Source organism: Diadema antillarum, unplaced genomic scaffold (genome assembly GCF_040938485.1).
Source record: "Diadema antillarum isolate AM-2024a unplaced genomic scaffold, OU_Dant_1.0 scf00000141, whole genome shotgun sequence".
Classification (NCBI taxonomy): Eukaryota; Metazoa; Echinodermata; class Echinoidea; order Diadematoida; family Diadematidae; genus Diadema; species Diadema antillarum.
The window spans coordinates 1,330,357-1,350,671 of NW_027271030.1; the positions used below are offsets into that span (position 1 = coordinate 1,330,357).

Genomic DNA, 20,315 nt, shown 5'->3' on the forward strand with positions numbered 1-20,315 from the left:
ATGAATATCGTTGACTCCAATCTCTATTATCTGTACGTTGACAGAAGGCTTCATAATACAGGTCATAGCACTAAACATTGCTTCCATGAAGTGGGAGGCACGCCACGCTATGATCTCTCGGTAATCTTTTGCAACTGAAAAGGTGACATCAGAATTATTACGGTTTCAAGTTTCTTTATTTCACCAAAGCAAGGAACATATTAAAAACAAATACATACATCAATATTCAGATATGATTACAAACATATCAGTAAGACAGTGAAAAGGGGAAAAATACAACAATAGATTGACAATTACACGTACATAGGTTAACAGTTATGCTATGGTAGGTAGCAGGCAGAAAGGAGATGTCCCATTTTTTTAGCTGACCTAAAATCATTAATTTAATTTCAATTATTTATGATGTGTTCAAATGAAAGTAAAACGTAAGAACACGACCAGACAAGACAAAACAAAACACACAATGACAACAACAAAATACAGGATGTCTCGAAACATAAGAAATAAAAGATTATATTCTTGACCTCAATGAATTCGTATGATCGTATGAATTTCGTTTCAATCATTTGTTCCTTATATTTTTGGAAGGCATCGGCAGTCTCACAGCCAATGAAATGTACACTGCCCCTATCTTCTTAATGCAACGATGCTATGCGGATGGAATGAGCTATAATACTTATCGTGTCTTAATGTCACCTAAATAAGTCATAAAATAATCATACCACCATCACCACATACTATATACATACTCCCAAAACAACTGCTATCATCGTAACTGTCGTTTTTTCAAACATCATTACTGTGTTACTTTTTTTTTTCTAACAGTCGTACATACAGAGGCTGGGTAAACCTCATGGAAACTGCACGGACGGTAGCAAAACAAACTTCACGTCAACAGAATACAGCTACTCCTCTCGCGCATGCGTGAAGTCATGTATCCAACAGCACCTCTTCCAGAGGTGTGGCTGTGTGACTGATATTATGATGAACGACACCATCTGTAGTCCGCTCAACAGAACGCAGCGTAAGAGAAATCACTTTAATAACATTAGCTACTCCAGATTCTAGACAGAATATATTGACTATAAACATACATGCACCTATGCTGTCTGTGAGAGAATGTGCGTTTGCTTGTTGTTGTTGTTGTTGTTGTTGTTTTGTCCTATTTTTGTTTTTTATTTTATTTTTTTTTAAGTGGAGGTTACGCGACAAACAAACAGCAAGAGATATGATGGCGCTATGGACGGATTAAGAGGCAGTGGACAGATTCACGGAATCGGGTTATCTCACCGCTCGATCCATGTAGTTCATGTCGCGTTATTGACACAGACAATATTTAGGGATCCTATAATTTTGGTTGAGACCTAACGGCAGGTTGCTATCATTTTAGATGAGATAATGACAAACCTCTTGGGAAATAATATGAAAGAGCATGTAATTCCAAAAGTGATTTTACGTTTATTTGATGAAAATTGTTGTTTGAAATGGCCGAGATATCCAACACAAAGCAATCTTGATAAAGGTGGGACCCACCTTTTTGCAAGGATCGCTTTGTTTTACTTTGTTTATAGATGTTTAAACCATTCCCAAACCAATTTTCATCATATAAACTTTGAATTCCGCTTAGAATGATATGCTCTGTATTATTTCGTAAGTGGCTTCTTGCCGGTATCTCGCAGAAAGTTAAAAGCCCCATCCTCATCTCCATCAATAGGATAGGGCCTTCTATCTATTACCAGCGTATAGCAAATCACAGGGAGGCAACCCATTATGGATGGGGTAAAAGAACTTTTTTATGTTTGCAATAGACTGATTTGCTTTAAAAAAAAGGCTTGCCCGACGTACAATTACTAATGAATGCAAACGGGATCTCAACTGTCACGAGGAAATACTTATATCATGTAATACACGGTCATTTGAAGACATATTAAATGGAATAAAAATGAATTTAGGTAGTACATGTACCAAATGTAAACTGTTCCTTTCTTAAAAACAGAATATAAGACGACTGAGTACTTCACATTTTGATTCAGAATTCTGCTTTCCTGTTCATTTTGTGTGAAATTCTAATAAACTTTTCTTTACTTTTGGATTCCCATGACACCCTAGATTCAATGGGGGAATGGACGTGTTTCGCTTTATCATTTCCTATTTCAAGAAAGGAAAACTATTCATTGAAGTATGTAGACTTATGAATTGGTGACGTCATCACATGAGGAAAATTGCATATGAGCATTATAAGTGGTTGCTGTTTATATCACGGGTTCGTGACTGTATATGCTCAATTTGAAAGTGTTTTATCTCAGGACCAATTTCTGTATATATGAAACTTCTACCAATTTTGTTTGTCTGAATTTTGTTAAAATCTATTAATTTACACTCACTTGGTGTGGATTTGTTCTTTCGTATCCTTGTTTGTTACTGGGAGTATAGTCTTTGATCCATGCGTTATTATCGTGTTTCTTTGATGCAGAGATTTGCCGACAGGCCATCGAAGCGTTCTTCCTCGACGGCAAACTGGAATGTATCTGTCCCATTGCCTGCGAGTAAGAAAAATCTCTCTCTTTCTCATTTCCCTCAGAATCTCGCCCTCAACTCTTTCGCCGTCTATATTCATGAGACATCCGTACATAAACGTACTGTGTAGGTCTATACTCATTAAGCGAATACTAAGTATAGATAGTATAGAACTACCTATTCAAAATCATGTGGCTTATGATCATGTATGGAAAAGTATTTTTTATCTTCAGTTAGAAATCAAACCTCATTTTGATCATGTGGGACTGACTGAGATATAAGTATTTGATTTGAAGACAGTATTGCTAAAACATCTCCTCGAGTCCTTTATCTATACTAAATTAATTTGCGTCTTTTACAATTAATACCTGAAGTTTCAAGCAGCCACTAAAACCCTACTGATATCGACATTTTGTAAACTAGTATCAACCTTAATTCCAAGTCCTCAGTGATTATTTCGATGCGTAAGAGTGTAATCGTGTTTTCTAAATTCCTATTGTTTCAACATAATGCTTTTCAATCTCTTATCTTGACATCAATAGAGAGACGAACTACATCACTGCCGTGTCGTCTTCATTATGGCCGTCAGAGAGATACGATGTAAGTGAGCTAATCATGGCGCCAAAACAACAACAGCAACAAACAAACCAAATAAAGCACGTACAACACGTATAACACTGCCCTACTTCGTAATCCCTAAAGAGATTGCCTTGATCAGTAGAGGACATTCTGATAGGACATTCATAGGGGTCATCCCACAAGACCGATACCCACGAGTCATACAGCCCACGAGTTCGACATTGAAAACATTGCAGGGCCATGTGTCATACAGCTCACAAGTCATACAACCCATGAGGTCGACACTAGGCAAACTAGAGAGGGGCCGTCAAAGGCGCCAGACCCACGCCTTGTACAAAGTCGGGGTAAACATAATGTGCATTCGGTCATCTACCAGAATTCGGTCACTTAATTGCCAGTGTGCTTTATCACCAGCCAGTGAGTTCTACCAAAGATCGTACACTGAAGTGTACGATCTTTGGGTCTACAGTCACATCACACGCAAATCACATCATTTCACATACGGTAACACTCATTCACAGCAGGAAAGTCCTTTAATCTCCTCCAAAAATCCATCGCAAATCCCAAATACCACCGTCAAACGTGCAGAATCAGAACTTTTCCAAGCGCGCGCGAATTAAGTCCAGTTTTAAGAGTATATTGTTTACGCGACGGGTCGCCGAAAAAGCGCTAAAAATCGAGAAATACGCCGTTTTCTTGCGGGATATTTTGCTCATAGCAAGCCGAGAGTGTGATGATATCAAAGGTCGTATGAGTGTACGATCTTTGATGGTATCCACAAAAGCGCAAAAGAAAAACAAAATTTACGTACTCCCTAGGCAATTACCCCTAGGGCTTTTATGATTAGTGTCTACGGAAATTATTCAATGCAAGGGTTGAATGCAAATGTCTACTGCACCAGTATTCGGTCACCAGCGAGCGCCGCAACGTCCCCGATGCAATTTTGCACCAACAGTGTACAGCGCGATGCATTTTCAGCGGCCTTGCACACGCATTGACATTGAGCGCGCATATCGTGCAGTGTAACTGCGACCGAGCAAATGCTCCTCCAACGAAAAAAACAATCAATGTTAATTTGAAAAATCATCAAAATACGGGCCAGTTTGTGACGACGGAGAACGAACTTTCATAAATCTAGAAGGACATAGTCCCTCAAATAGGCCTAAACGTAGATTTCGGAATTCTTACGAACATTTGAGCAGCGAAGTCGGATCGTTTGGGAGTTTATGTGTTCGTATCGTAGCGGAAAATCGCAAAGTGAGAAACGGGAAATTTTCGGAGTGGTCACTATATCATGGGGTCAAAACTTCAAGGTCACACAGAATTTGCAAGGGTCAACCGATTATCACCAAAATCTAACCGATTCTTTCCTGCCATTATCCAAACATCCCCTGAACATTTCGTGCAAATCCGTTTACCCGTCCTCTTGTTATCTTGTACACAAACAAACAAACAAACAAACAAACAAACAAACATACGGAACCCTTTACATAACCCCCTGCCGATTTTCATCGGCGTGGGTAATAAAGCCCATGAGTTCGACACAATAGGTAAAAACAGATTCGACAGATACAACACGGGGCTTAATGCGTCGGTCTCGTGGACCTTGTTAGCTCAGTGTCGAACTATTGGGCTGTATGACTCATGAGCTTTATAACTCATGGGCTGTATGACTTGTGAGCTGTATGACTCGTGGGCTGTATGACTCGTCAGGGGCGTCACCAGCTTTTTTTCAAGGGGGGTGCGTTTTGACACTAAATGTTTACGAGATTTTTTGGACAGACATTTGGAATATAGGAAGCTCTCAATCCCTAGACTTTTACTGTTTTTTTGAGGGAAACCAAGCGGGGAAAGGGCACCGGCGCGCCGGTAGCTATTAGGATTTCATCTTTGGGGGGGGGGGGGGGGGGTAGTATGCGAGGGAGCGAGCAAGCTAGGGTGGGGGGACGGTGTGGAAGTGCCGGAGAGGGTTGTACCCCTTATGAATGGATTATTGAATGACGGTGTGAAACGACAATTACTCGCAGCGATATCAGGGGAATGGCATCACGACTACATGCGAGCGAGCGGAGCGAGCGAGCTTGAAAATTTTGACATTTGACAGTCCAAAAACTGCCGTTTGTAGCCATATTTTTTTGCTTTGTAAATTAAGGGGGGCGCACCGGGTGCAACTGCTGGCAATTACTGGCAGCATCATCAGGTGAATGGCATAATAATCAAATGCGAGCTAGCAAAGAGAGCGAGCTTGGAAATTTTGACATTTTACAGTCCAAAAACTGCCGTTTGTAGCCATATTTTTTCGCTTTGGAAATAAAGGAGGGGTGGGGCGCAACGGGCGCAACTGCCGGTAATTACTGGCAGCAACATCAGGAGAATAAATTGCATAACAATTAAATGCGAGCGAGCGAGCAAGCGAGCGAGCGAACGAGCTTGAAAATTTTGACATTTTACAGTCCCAAAACTGCCTTTTTTAGCCGTAATTTTTTTTTTTTTTTTTTTTTTGCTTTGGAAATTAAGGGGGGGGGGGCGCACCGGGCGCATCTTACTGCTGGCAATTACTGGCAGCAACATCAGGTGAATGGCATAACAATTAAATGCGAGCGAGCGAAGAGAGCGAGCTTGAAATTTTTGACATTTTACAGTCCCAAAACTGCAATTTGGAGCCATATTTTTTCGCTTTGGAAATAAAGGAGGTGGGCGGGGGGGGGGGGGGGGGCGCACCGGGTGCAACTGCCGGCAATTACTGGCAGCAACATCAGGAGAATTGCGTATAACAATTAAATGCGAGCGAGCGAGCGAGCGAGCTTGAAAATTTTGACATTTTACAGTAAAAAACAAACAAACTGCCGTTTGTAGCTATATTTCTTCGCTTTAGAATTTAAGGGGGCGCATCGGGCACAACTGCTGGCAAATACTGGCAGCAATATCAGGAGAGCATAATGATTACATTCGAGCGAGCGGAACGAGCGAACTTGAAAATATCACATTTTACAGTCCAAAAACTGCCGTTCTTTTCTTAGCCATATGTTTTTTGCTTTGGAAATTAAGGGGGGAGGGGCACCGGGCGGAACTGCTGGCAATTACTGGCAGCAACATCAGGTGAATTGCATAACGATTAAATGCGAGCGAGCGAAGAGAGCGAGCTTGAAAATTTTTGCATTTTACAGTCCAAAAACTGCCGTTCTTAGCCATATTTTTTCGCTTTGGAAATTAAGGGGCACGCACCGGGCGCAACTGCAGGCAATTACTGGCAGCAACATCAGAAGAATGGCATAAAGATTAAATGCGAGCGAACTGAGCGAGCGAGCTTGAAAATTTTGACATTTTACAGTCCTCAAATTGCCGTTTGTAGCTTTTTTTTTTGCTTTGGAAATTAAGGGGGGGGGGACGCATCAGGCGCAACTACCGGCAATTACTGCCAGCAACTTCAGGAGAATGGCATTACGACTAAATGCGAGCGAGAGGAGCGAGCGAGCTTGAAAATTTTGACATTTTACTGTCCAAAAACTGCCGTTTGAAGCTATATTATTTTTTTTCGCTTTGGAATTTAAAGGGGGAGGGGGGGGGGACGCCCGGTGCGCCCGGTGCGCCCATCTCCCTGGATCCGCCACTGGTAGTCAAGGGTGTGGGTTTATGTTCATGACTGGGGAGGTATGACCAGCGAGGTGGCGTCGAAGTGACCAAGCGGGGAAAGGATGTCCAAAATCTGCACTTTAGAGCATCCCCTAAACTAATTGTGCGTGTTTGTTTGCGTGTGTGTCTTATATGTACATGGAAAAGTTAGGAATTAGCCCAGGTCAAGTCTTTTTATTGGCAATGCAAGACATTTTTACATAGACTAGTATGTAAAGCAACACTGCAAAATCAATGATCTAGCTTTGATATAACGAAGCGTAAGGTACAAAGGTGTTCTACATCACATTGCGCAACATTGTAGCGACTCTTCGTTCGGATGTGCTGAGTACACTGCGCAAATCCTGCTTATATGCAGAATGCCAACCAGGAATCACGCTGAATCACAATATTTTGTCGGGTCCGGGCTTTTTGAACAATGTTTCACACTATATATACCTATCTAATTATGGTTAAAAGAAATCATAGAAAAATGTCTTATTTCTTGATCACCCTTTCATTCGAAAGCAGTTTACTAACACTTGAGGAATACTATTTCGGTAAGTCTTTTTTTTTTTTTTTACCAGCGGATTGGGAGGGGGGCGCACCCCCTCCCCCCCCCCCCCGCTCCGTAGTTACGCCACTGCTTTTGGGTGAAATAATTGGACAGATTTCTTGAATTCTAAAAAAAGCAAGAAGATCTTTTCATCGCGGATATTATGATTATGTGGGATGGGGCAAACGTGTATATATACAATGGTCATGCTCCGTATCGTACGGATTTACAGTACGGTCGATAAATAGTAAACACTATACTAATAGATATGTACAAAATCAGTGCTGCCAGAAACAGGGGTGCGAATTGATTTGTGTGTGTGTGTGTGTGTGTGTGTGTGTGTGTGTGTCCCTGGTGCAAAATATAAACAAAATTAGAAAAGAGTAATTATTTAGCGTCCGCCGTTGAGGTCGCTCGCAGACTGATTTTTTTTTTTTTTTTTTTTTTTTTTTTAAGGATCTGAAGGGGGTGCGTTCGCACCCAACGCACCCCCCCTGGTGACGCCCATGCTCGTGGGTGTCGGTCTCGTGGCGTGCACCCCCTTCATCAGTGTCATTGAGTCTTATAGAATAACTACAACCCTGACATCATTTTCATCCCAATGAAATCTCTTCTTCAGGTTCGTATGGTTGGTCATAGTGTGTGCATTATTTTCGACCCCCCTCATAATTTGATCAACTTTTTACAAACACGTCCCCCATTCACCCTCTTCTCAAATCAGAGAACTCTATTGCACACAGAAACAACAGCAGAGATGTGATGTATTTATCGCTCACTTACTTCAGTTTCTGCATATTCAGCATAATAGAAATAACAAAAAAAAAGAACATGTGCAGATATTAAAGTTTCATGTCATCCACATTTGTGAAATACAAAGCGAAGATGGACAAGTGGGAAGATTTTGACAAGGCGTATTCTGATCCAGACGCCATTTTGTTTTGTCGCCTTCACCGATGGCTAATAATTTATGTTACTGAGGGAGTACCACGGTAATACAAACATACGGGCTGGAGCGTGTGAAACCAATTAGTCGTAAAATATCATTTGACAAGTGAGAGCACTCTCTCGAAAGTATTTAACAACATTAATTTTAGTCAACAAGTTTGTTTGTAAGATGTCAAACTGGTCTGAAGCTGAAAATAAATGTCCTAATTAAAACATTGTAATGACACTTGAGAACTAAGAGGAACACTGCTTGCAGTTGATACTACTTGATGTTGATATGAAATTTGTCTTCTTCTTCATCCAGCGTCGGCATCAATTTAACTCTAGCAAAACGATTCTGCTGGCAAACAACATCTTACTCTGAGGAAATTTATTTGTAACATACGCTTAACTGATATAAATATAGTTAAAGGAGAAGTCCGGACGATTTTGAAAAAAATTAACCAAAATCTACATAAATAAAGGACCATAATGACTAAGTTTCATTGAAAAAGACCCTCCCAACTCGCCACAATCGATTTTTTAGCATCACTAACTTTGAATCGTAACCGTTCGATTTCTGTACGCCGGCGAGAAAGATCACGTGACAGCGTGACGTTTCATCCTCACATTGCTTTTTGCTTGGAGCGTCAGCTGGCTCGGGGGAACCCTGCTTGAGCAACGGTGATACGGGCCAAGCAAGCGGTAGTAGCGTACCGCTCAACAGTCTCTGACCACACAGCGGATGCACGCGGCATGATCTATTGCTTCATTAAAAAAATGCCGATGTGTCAAGTGTTAGGGTGTTGTCAATACTTCAACTTTACTAGTAAGTCTTCAAATTGAAGAAATATTTCGATTTTAAATTGATATCTATCCACGATACTACCTTTACATGATCCTGAATGCTACAACACGCAGCCCGATTACGCTGTGTGTATTGGGCTGCTGGTCGTAGTTACCGGCGCGGCGCGGCGGCGGTACCAAGCTGGCGCTGGCGTTTCTTCCTCGGTTCAAGTTACATGTATACTGTCGTATTTTATCACCGTCAGACACACTTTTCAACAGTCTCGGACAACAAAAGAGGCAATAATTCTTACATTGACAGACTGATTTCAGATTGTTCACACTCAGAAGTCGAAAAAACGATCGCGGATTGTGATAGCACTTGGCAGCAGCAGACGTAAATGTATGCCTGCACAGCCCGACAACAGCTAATGCATTGTAAGTGATGGGGTGGACACTAATAAGTACGGCAGTATTATAATACATACATATTTCAATTTAAACGAAAATGTTATAGCATTGCAACTATTTTACATTAATCTTTGAAGATTTTATATAGATATATAACGAAAATTATTTGAATAAAGGAATACAGCGTTTGGCAACAGCACTCCTAAATCGGTGTACGGTCTCCTGCAGTAGCGCCGACAAGGCACACCTATGCAGGCATGCAGATACCGCCCGCAGTCAGCAGTGCAATGGGAGATCGATGCGTAGCTGGGCTTCGCTCGCGGTGCTCTCAGCTGAGGAAACTGCGCCCGATACGTCACGCGCAATGCATCCTGGGACAGATAGTACGAAGGGCAGCTCGCGACGGATTCGAACATGAAGAATTACCTTATTTAAAAAAAAAAAATCATAGTAAATGTATCTGATGGTCTTTTCTCGTCGGGAAAAGGGTAATAGGTTCATGAAATATTGTTCTTTACACACGAAACGGCTGATAATCGTCCGGACTTCCCCTTTAAGGGTTTGGGCTTGGGAGCATACTATGAAGGAGACAGAACAAGTGTGTGATTATACTTAGATTTACTTTATACCTTACACTCATGTTTATACTCATCATGTTCAATGCTTTTTTGTGATCTCGTTTGGTGGTAGTTTACCTCTGTTTGTCTTTTTTCGTCGAATATTCTTGCTTATCAGGGTATAGATAAGCACCCATTCAAAGCAAATTTGGGTATATATATGAATGTAAACTAAGCGAGAGAAATGTACAATCCAAGTTATGTTTGAAAGTCTCCCTCGTAGTCCTGTAAGTGAATGGAGGTATTATAGTGGTTGCTGTGTTTGCAAGAATGTGGCCTTTCACGCGCTGTTAATTTTTTTTTTTTTTTTGGGGGGGGGGGGGGGGGGGGCTCGTGCTCCATAGCAACTACTGAAACTCCCAGGGGTGTGAGTATTGTTGTCAGAGCAGTTTTAACTATCAAGGGTAAACATTATCGTATAGGCTCTATTCCAGTGAAAACACTCAACATGAGTGGCGTATCATAAAACTTAGAACATCGGATGCATAATGCAGGTAGGGCAGGGATGTTCGTTGAATGAGAAGAAAACGCAACACACAGCCTGTCAATGAGGCTTGCATAGAATGCCACACAAAATAATGCAGCATGCTCGTGGTCACGGTCAAGGGGGGCGGGGAGGGAAGACTTGAGTGGTGGTGACGGTGAGGGCGTTATCAGAAAGTGAAAATCGTCCATGCCCCTCCAGGTCTCACCCCACTCAATAAATTCCATGAGAAGCATAAACTTCAAAAAGATAGACAGACAGAGGGAAAGATAGATAGATAGATAGATAGATATATACATACATACATACATAGATGGATAGATATAGATAGATAGATAAATAGATAGATAGATAGATAGATAGATAGATAGAGAGAGAGATAGAGAGATAGATAGATAGATAGATAGATAGATTGATAGATAGATAGATAGATGGATAGATAGATAGATAGATAGATGGATAGATAGATTGATAGAGAGTGACAGACGTAATTGGGCGAACAGAGACAGAAAGCGAGAATGAACAAAAAAAAATCAATCACTCTGAAGTCAATGCGTTTCATAGATTCGAAAGCCTGTACTGTTAAATTTTCATACGAGCCATATCGCTTCAACAACATCACTATCGTGATATCTAATGGGTTCGTATTAATCAAGAACACATTCTGCCATCAGCAGAACATTCTGTAATCTTCTAGCATTGAAAGCTAGCACGTGTACGGTGTAAATACAACCGAAACCAAAAAGTGCAAGGATTTTATTTATTTATGTGCTTATTTATGTATTTATGTAATTATGTAATTATGTATTTATTCATTATCATTATTATTTTCTTTCTTTTTTTATCGAAGGCAATGGAATACATTTATCTATTTTATACAACCCTAAAATCTGAACGTCCGATGATTTGCAACTAGTAAGGATATTCAAAGTTTAATGTAGGGAAAAATTAATTGTGTACTCTTTAAAGCTAACTTAGTCAAGAAAAATTGAAGATGATTACTTTTGTTAACCCGATGAAATATGCCGCCTCACATCCAACTGGACCCCAAGGAAGACCAGCTGGTGCGGCTGAATATGGGTCATCTAGAAATCTTCCCAGAAAATGAAACAAGCAAACTAGCAAACAAAATAATTACTATACAGAATATTCTTGTCGCAGGATTTAAAACGCCTTTGTCAATCTTTTGGATTAAACACTCTGTATTTTCTCTCCCACAGCAGTCGACGTCTGTATCACTTGTGTTGACACCAGGTCAATAGTTTATGGTATGAGTGTAGACAGGAATGTGTGCATTTTTTTTTTTTGCATTTTATGGCATTTAAACATGCTATAGGAGTGATTTGTATACATTATGTAACGATGACAACGTCGTTGTGTTGATTTGTCATAATGATTTAGCATGTATATGTTGAGATGCAAAGCAAATTAAAACTGAAACTGAAAGTAATCTTTATCATTTTAATCGACAGCCCCACAATTATGTTTTCTTTTCCATCACTATCAGTGTTTATAGTGTGTTAGTACTAAAACGTACTGAACTTGTTTATTGTCAGACATTTTTCCTCTTTCTTTTTTTTCTTTTTTTTAAGGAGCACCTTACTGAACGTTTGAAGTCGTACAACGAAAAGGCAGACCGCATTCTGCAAAGTGTGGAACTTACGAGGTAAAGTCAAGTGCAAAGCTGTAGCAAAAAGAAATAATTTCTTATAATTCAGAGCGGCATCATTTTACGGCAGTATATATAAACTATCTCTGACTAGTTTCTATACAAGCTTATTTGTGTCTGTTTCTTCCTTAAGAGGGTCAATGGTGTGCTTTGTGTGCTCCATTCCTCACCTCATTTTTAGTTTTTCTTGTTTTTCGTTCTTTTTCTCTCCTTGTTTCATGTGCTTCATTACTTCTTTAATTTACGTAACGTACATTGTAAATTTACTAAATGCGTATCGCAAAATATTTTGTATATTGTTTGTGTTCATAGATGCTTAAGTTATATATACTGGACGTCCCATTCGAGCATTGAATAGTTTATGACGATCCACTTTAATGTATTATGACATATGTACGTATGTAATATTTCATGGCAGGATGAATAAATCATCCGGCCGAGACCTTTAGCTTTGTTCCACGGACGCCCTTGTCACGCAATAATGTCACTGCTCACAGTGACCGCTGCAGACTTTCCAAATCATACTTCACCAGCCGCTTCATCTTTCTCTTTTATGAATGGAAGCTAATTACTGGTGGATAGGAAATCAGGGCAAGAATCTTGGATCCCACTTCAAAGTCTTGTTCTTTCTCTAGATATCACCACACTACATTCCGTCGTCTGACTCGAATGCCCTTCATTCCCAATTTAAGCGGCAGATGACATTTTCCCCATTTTAACTTATCAGTGGCTGAAGCAATTAGGATGTACAGCTCTTCATGATAATGCCTTGTTCTCTGCAATTGACTCATATATGAAAATACCCCAAAAAGCATTATTTTTTTAAACATTATTGTTTTTTTAAACATGAAGCAGTCCTATTAACGTTTGTCTAGGAGGATAGGGAACGATTAAACAATGTAGTCTATGGTTTGTGTGTCGCACATTATCACCAGGCCACTCAAGTTGTTTAGTTGTCGCCATTTCGTGTGGCATGTGGTATTTTATTTATTTACTTATTTAGAGTATTACTAGTAGTACATGGATTTCCGAGTGCTCGGAGACTGACAATTAATCTATGGTATTAGAAAATTAATCTTCCGACAGAAGCAATTTCAAATACCGTTTCTCCAGCTGCACAAGTAATCGGTGTAGAAAAGACTTTCGCCCGATTTCAATATAATTCCACAATCAACAATCTATACCCCTTTCACAGGAAGAATCTGGCCCGAGTACGAGTTTACTTCGAGGAGCTGAATTATGAGCAGATGATTCAGAATCCGAAGTACACGGTAAGTTTTTGTTCATATTAGTGCCATCCAGTCAATTATCTCGAACCTTTATCTTGAAGCCTTGTAATACAAACGCGCGAACGTTAATATTGTTAGATGATGTAAATCGTTCAGATCATACACCTACATGTTCGTCAGATGAACCATTATAGTACGTGTTGTGATTACTAAGACATACACTGATCGTAAATTTCAATAAGAAATCACTGAGCGTAATGTGGATGCGCCTTTGAGAAATGAGCAATAAAAAAGATTAAAAACGATTAAGATGTAGTGCAAAAGAAATTGTGATATCTTTCTGCTTCTTTACCCTTTTTAGTTGATAGAAAGAGCCCTTTAAAATCATCGAAAAACACTTTGCTCGATCTGGAGTTTGCAAGGTAAAGATTTAGTGTTAAACAGCTGCCCAGTTTGTCTACAATACACTCCTGAAACGTAATGAAAGCGGGTGCACGTCACGTGTTCGACACCCACGAGTCACGTAGCCCCTGAGCTCGACACTAGGCAAATAAGGCCCACGAGTCCGACACTAGGAAAAAAAAAAGCCCATGAGTCCGACATTAGACAAGCAAGGCCCACGGGTTCGACACTCATTACGTCACGAGGCTTAATGTACGCCGTGTAAACATTTACTGCCTGGTGTCGAACTCTGGGGCCTTGTTTGCCTAGTGTCGTACTCATTGGCCTTTTTCCCCTATAGTGTTGGACTCATGGGCCTTATTTGCCTACTGTCAGACTCATGGGTCTTATGTGCCTGGTGTCGAGTTCACTGGCTGTATGACTCGAGGGCTGTACGACTCATAGACCTTTTTCCAATGTCGAACTCATGGGCAGTATGACTCAAGATTGTCGGTCTCATGGAATGACCGCAATGAAAGTTACTATTTGGTTCCGACCATTTGATTCCACAGGTGGAGAGCTTGTTAGGAGGTATCGGGGGTCTTCTTGGTCTCTACATCGGGCTGTCGATGTTATCCGTGTGCGAAGTCGGCATCCTCATCATCGACATCGTACGGTTCCTGGCTCGGAAGGCATACTACCGCAATAAAGTAGTCAGCCTGAAATCAGGGTTTTAGAGAGGGGGAATACTGCACAGATATCTAATGTGCGGATTGAGTGAGTGCAGCAATAGTAGAACACATCAGTGAAAGTTTTGGGGAAAATCGGCAATCCGTTCAAAAGTTCTTAAAGTTTCTGTCGGCCATCGTTTGATGAGGAGACTACCGTTCGTGACGTCACATGATTATGGAAAACGATGCAAAAAGAAATTTGCAAAATTCAATTTCTTTCTGAAGATTGCACATTCCCTCAACTTGTCACTGAACCAATTATGTTAAGGGTATTATCATTCCGCTGTGCTTTCTGCAAGAGAACGCTTTCATAATTCTAATAATGAAATATTCAACTGAATTCTCTTTATATTCGTTTTATACTGTTGTCCTGTACGACGTCAGAAATTGTTGACATTATTTCATTGTCATTGACATTGCATACACTGGACTATGCTGTTCAATGGACGTCAATTCTGTAGAACGCACAAACTTGCACATGTTGGGTGGGCAAGAAGATTTATAATATGCAAACGACAAAGCGGAACCACTATTAAAGGTCAGGCTTTGCAGAAAGTTACGGGTAGCACATGTCATATGACGTAACAATTTCCAGTTTCCTAGGACTACCGATGATCTTTCGATACCGTTGTGTAAAAATCATCACATACATTTTGGTCTGTAACTGTATTTTCATTGTGTGTAACGTCTCATATGTCAGACGATGGTGTTTTTGTCTCCTGTAAAATGATGGTAAAATGAAACCTTTTTCGATGTGTTTGGGAATATTTTTGAATAATAATAATATGAACACTTGTAATGCGCCGGTATCCATCATGAATAGATGCTCATGGCGCAAGAAAGAGAGGCAGAAAGAAAATACCAGTGAAAAAGAGGTATGAGAAAAGGAATAAAGGAAATGTTTACAAAAAAAAGTTTGTTTGAATAACCAGGTTTTAAGAGAGCTCTTAAACTCACTTAGAGAGGACAGATTACGACTGTTTTGTGGGAGTCAGCATAAAGAAATGATCGATCACCCCAAGAATTATGAGTTTGTGGTACAGCAAGTAGAGATGAGTTTGAAGACCTAAGGCACCTAGAAGGATTGTAAGGGGTAATCAAGCTACAGTTGTAGTTCGGAGCAGTTCCATGCAGTGAATGAAAAACAAATAGCCGTAACTTGAACATGATTCGATAATGAATGGGTAGCCAGTGTAGAGAGATAAGTAAGGGTGTTCCATGTTCTCTCGTAGGTGACAATAAAACTAAACGGGCAGCATTATTTTGAAGCTTTTGAAGACGGTCTGGTTGTGATTTTGATGTGTTATACAGTAGAGCATTAGAGAAATCCAAACAAGAAGTAATAAGTGCATGCACTATCTTTTCTGTACTAGACTGAGTGAGGTACTTTCTGATAAAGCCCAAGTTACGCAATTGGTATCGTACAGACTGACAGATACTAGTAACTAGAGACTTGATATGACATAGACATAGTAAATTCAAAAGTAACACCAAGATTTCTGCATTCAAGACAATTGAATTAATGAATCCCCTACTTTGATAATACGTGCTCCAGACTTTGACAGATGGGCCTTAGAACCAAACAACACAAATTCAGACTTCGCATTGTTGACTTTGAGTGAAGTGTGAGTGCATCCATGCTATAACATCCTCAATACATACTTCAAGCTTCTTTACAGCAGATGTAGTGTTTTCTTGACCAGGTGCGAAAGATCTATACAACTGCATATCATCAGCATAACAGTGGTACTTAACAGAGTTAAGTTAGTATAGTTAGAGAAGCTTAAAGGAATCGTATCGTTTTTGGTTGCGATGAGTCTTGAGGTTTCCATTTTTTTTTGTCAGCCAATGAGAAATCTCCTTTTAACTAAGAAAGAGCACACAATTCTCAAAAGAATTCAAAGTTTATTTGATGAAAATTGGTTCTGAAATGACTGAGACATCCAAAAACGAAGAGGAAGTAACGATGGGACCCACCTTTTGCTAGAACACTTTGTTACTTTGTTTTACTTTGTTGTTCTTTGATGCCTCAGAAATTTCAAAACCGATTTTTCATCAAATAAACTGTCAATTCTCTATACGCTCATACATACCTCAAATGTGATATCTTACTATCTCGCAAAACGTTAAAATCTGAATTCCTCATCTCGACCAAAAACTATACAATCCCTTGAAGTTTTATACTAGCACTATTATCAAAGTATTGTTTGCTATTGTGTTCAGAACAGCAATACCAATCTTGCGCCGTATTTGTGTTCTTGTAGACCTCCAACCTGATATTATGTGCCCAATTGTTTTTGATAATATTGAGCCGCTGTCTTTCACCTATCTTTTCGTATTTATGGTTGACGTTATTAAGAGTGTAATAAAGAATCACGCCTATCTACAGCAAATCTCTTGTCACTCGATATGTTTCCGAACCCCCCTTTTGCATATTGGTTGATTGATTACTTGTAAATAAGAGAGAGAGAGAGAGAGAGAGAGAGAGAGAGAGAGAGAGAGAGAGATGTATTGTAACAGGACCATGTGTTGGCTATATATATATATATATATTTTTTTTTTTTTGCACAAAAGCACGCACATACACAGACAAACTTTTTGTGTGTGTGTATGTTTGACAATTAGGCGAGAAGGTATAGTATTTTCAATCCGTTTTACTGTCACAAGAATGTCGCTGCAAAAATTGAGCAGGATGTTAAAAGAGACAAAAGAAGAGATTCCAAACTAGGTATTAAATACATTAATTCTTCTTTTTCTTACACTGCTTACTGGAACCGTACCGGTTTTACACTCAATACTCGATACGACATTTATTCGCGAACATCACGCTTCATTGAAGTTATACATTTTAAAAAAGAACAATAGAAAGCAAAATACAAAACACATAGATTATAACCTGAAATGTGTCTACATCCAAGGAGGCCTACATTAAGGCTAATCTGAAGAAGATGTGAAATAAGAAAGGGACTGAAAAAGCAGAGCTTCTCTCTGTTCCAGGGAAGAAATGTGAAATGTGAAATGTGAATGCATCTTTGCAATTATCGATGGGACACAAAGTAACGACTAGGCACATATCTTGGTGATAGCTAGATTAAAATGGTGTATAACACACGCATATCTATCTATGTATCTATCTATCTATTATACTCGCTCTCTCTCCCTCTCTCTCCCTCTCTCTCTCTCTATATATATATACATATACATATATATACATATACATATATTATATACATATATATATGTATAATATGTATATATATATAATATATATATACGTATGTGTGTGTTTGTGTGTGTGTGTGTGTGTGTGTGTGTGTGTGTGTGTGTGTGTGTGTGTGTGTGTATCCGCGTGTAGGGAGAGGGAGAGAGAGAGAGAGAGGGAGAGGGAGAAAGAAAATCGACATTAATTGGTGCTCGTTTGATGACGCGAGCTAGTAGGGGCCAACAGTTTTGAGGGTAAAATAAAAACCAAACAAATACACAACAACAAGATGATGGTTACGTATCCATCCGATGAGCGGATGATGATGCTATAGAGATGACGGGTACCTAGCATGCCTTGTCTATTATAGACCAATTATGGCCAACCGTGTTTGTATTAGCGTTGATTGTGACTTTTGCTCCATCAATTGTGATTTAATTTGGATTTGTCGCGTTGGAGTAATTTGCCTTGGACTGCTGCGTTAGAGGCTTCAGCACAATACTGAGGGGTATTTTTTTTCCTATCATGCAGAGGTTGGTAGTGCCAGGCAAAACGCAGTGTGTAATGGCAAGATGATCTATAATCAAGGACGACTAAAACATTCTCACTTATCATCGATAGAAACAGAAATTATGTGACTCATCGATTAAAAAAACGCACAGAACAAAAGATTTGCATGTTAACTATATCAAGCCATGCAGATCATCATTTTCGGAAGCAACATAAACACAAGTAAATAGAGTTATCTCCATCATTACTTTCATATTAGAAGATAAGCTATTATTATACGTATACGCATACTGTACAAGATACACTGCAAAAAGTCCGGTGTTGAATAGTGAACACCGAGCTGGTGTTAAATTTTCGGTGCTCATTTATGGTGTTAAATTAACACCTCCGGGTGTCATTTCCAAATTTTAAACTGTTTTTTGAAGAGTTTCTTAGTAACTGCACTTCTTGTTGATTTTTGATTTAAACAAGACGATCAAGAATTTTACATTAAAGTACTAGATTTTTGAAAAAATGTGAAAATAAATTTACACCACAGTAACACCAGCTGGTGTGGTCTCTTGTTGAAGCTGGACGGGTGTTAAACCATTGATATTAACACCAACAAATATCAAATCAACACCATGTGGTGTCATTTCTGAATTAACACCAGTACAGTGTCAAAATAACACCAGGTACAGTGTCAAATTAACACCACAAAGTGTCAGGTGAACACTTTTCAACACCATCACAGTGCATTTTTAACACCTGTGGGTGTGGTCCTTTATTGAAGTTTGATCGGTGTTAGATTTAACACCCGTGGTTTCAAATCTAACATCGATGTTTTTACAGTGTACGCTTACAAATGACAGAATTAATGGTATGATTCATGACAGAATGAATGGTATGATTGAGCTGATACTAGGTCCTTTTTTATGGGTATTCTTCGTTCTGCTCTTGCTTATTTAGTTGAATATTTAGACTCGTGTCTAATGATATGGAGAATTCATTATTACAGGTGTATTAAACAATTTGTGCCCAAGAATTCAAACTTGGAGGAGTTAGAAACAAAAGCACTGTAAAAAAGCAATTTCTCCGCGATAAAAATGTCATATGCATAATTACACAAACACAAACACAAATCTATAAATCAAGTCAAACACCATCTGGAACAGATATCTTTTTTTCCTATTTTGTCTCCTGCAACTGCGTACAAAACCTTCATGTAAAGTCATTTCTTTTGGATGCTTGAAATATTGTTAGCGTCAACAGCTCTCTTTACTGATTTTTTTTTTTTGTCTTGACAACAAGAACATCAGCGTCTCTTTGATTAATGTCCATTATGGTAATTTTATAGTATAATGATTATTTTGTATAGAAGAGATGATTTTCATTTGGCAAAAAGTATGGTACTGCCACTTACGGGAAAGAAGAGGCATGTTTCCGATGTAAGTATGAATTTTGTTCTATCGAGTTTTAAAGAGTAAATGGTGTGAAGGTGAAACAAAATCAATCTAAATCCATTCACATACCCAAAAAAAAGTCAACTCCGTGATAATGGTCAATGTGTTGTGAGGCGTAGTCATGGAAACGGCTATAAACATAGTAACAAACTGATTTAGCCCGCTAATCAAGTGGTAGTGGGTCTGACCCAGCGATGACTTCCTTTAAAACGAGAGCAAATAAATTGATTCGACAGGGATATTTACCTTGTTCGCTCAGCTGTACATAGATGATGAGTGTCAGATTAATGGACATGTCGGAGAAAAGAAGATACTATCACTGGATGGGGGTAGTGGAAGAAAAAAAGAAAATCGATTTCACTGACAACATTTTTACGTGTTTCTTTGTGGGAAACTTTATTCCTGCCTTTTCTCACAATTTACTGCTTCCCGTCTATCTCAGTTTGTCACAATGTGATATGAACATGTATTCACTGTAATGTATGACAATGTACGAGGATTACACATTTCAAAGGTATATTTTCAGGTCTAGTTTAAATCTGGTTCCCTCCAAGTTAATTGCATTTTCCGAAAATTTGGCCGTAAAGAAAAAAATGGGTTGTTTGTTTCCGTAAAAAGATCTTTAATAGGCCTAAACAATGCTGCGTTCTTCAAACAATGTTAGA

General features: G+C 39.3%; 1 protein-coding gene across 1 annotated transcript in view; it reads left to right on the forward strand.

The window, feature by feature from the left end:
* Positions 1–14,502, forward strand: part of LOC139721266 (epithelial sodium channel subunit alpha-like) — a 39,557-nt gene extending 25,055 nt beyond the window's left edge. Inside the window, exons 6-11 of the mRNA XM_071632588.1 lie at positions 826–1,024; positions 2,474–2,546; positions 3,060–3,117; positions 12,079–12,152; positions 13,351–13,426; positions 14,338–14,502. Coding sequence (XP_071488689.1) covers positions 826–1,024; positions 2,474–2,546; positions 3,060–3,117; positions 12,079–12,152; positions 13,351–13,426; positions 14,338–14,502 — 645 coding nt within the window. The remainder of the gene's footprint in view (positions 1–825; positions 1,025–2,473; positions 2,547–3,059; positions 3,118–12,078; positions 12,153–13,350; positions 13,427–14,337) is intronic.
* Positions 14,503–20,315: the final 5,813 nt, after the last annotated feature.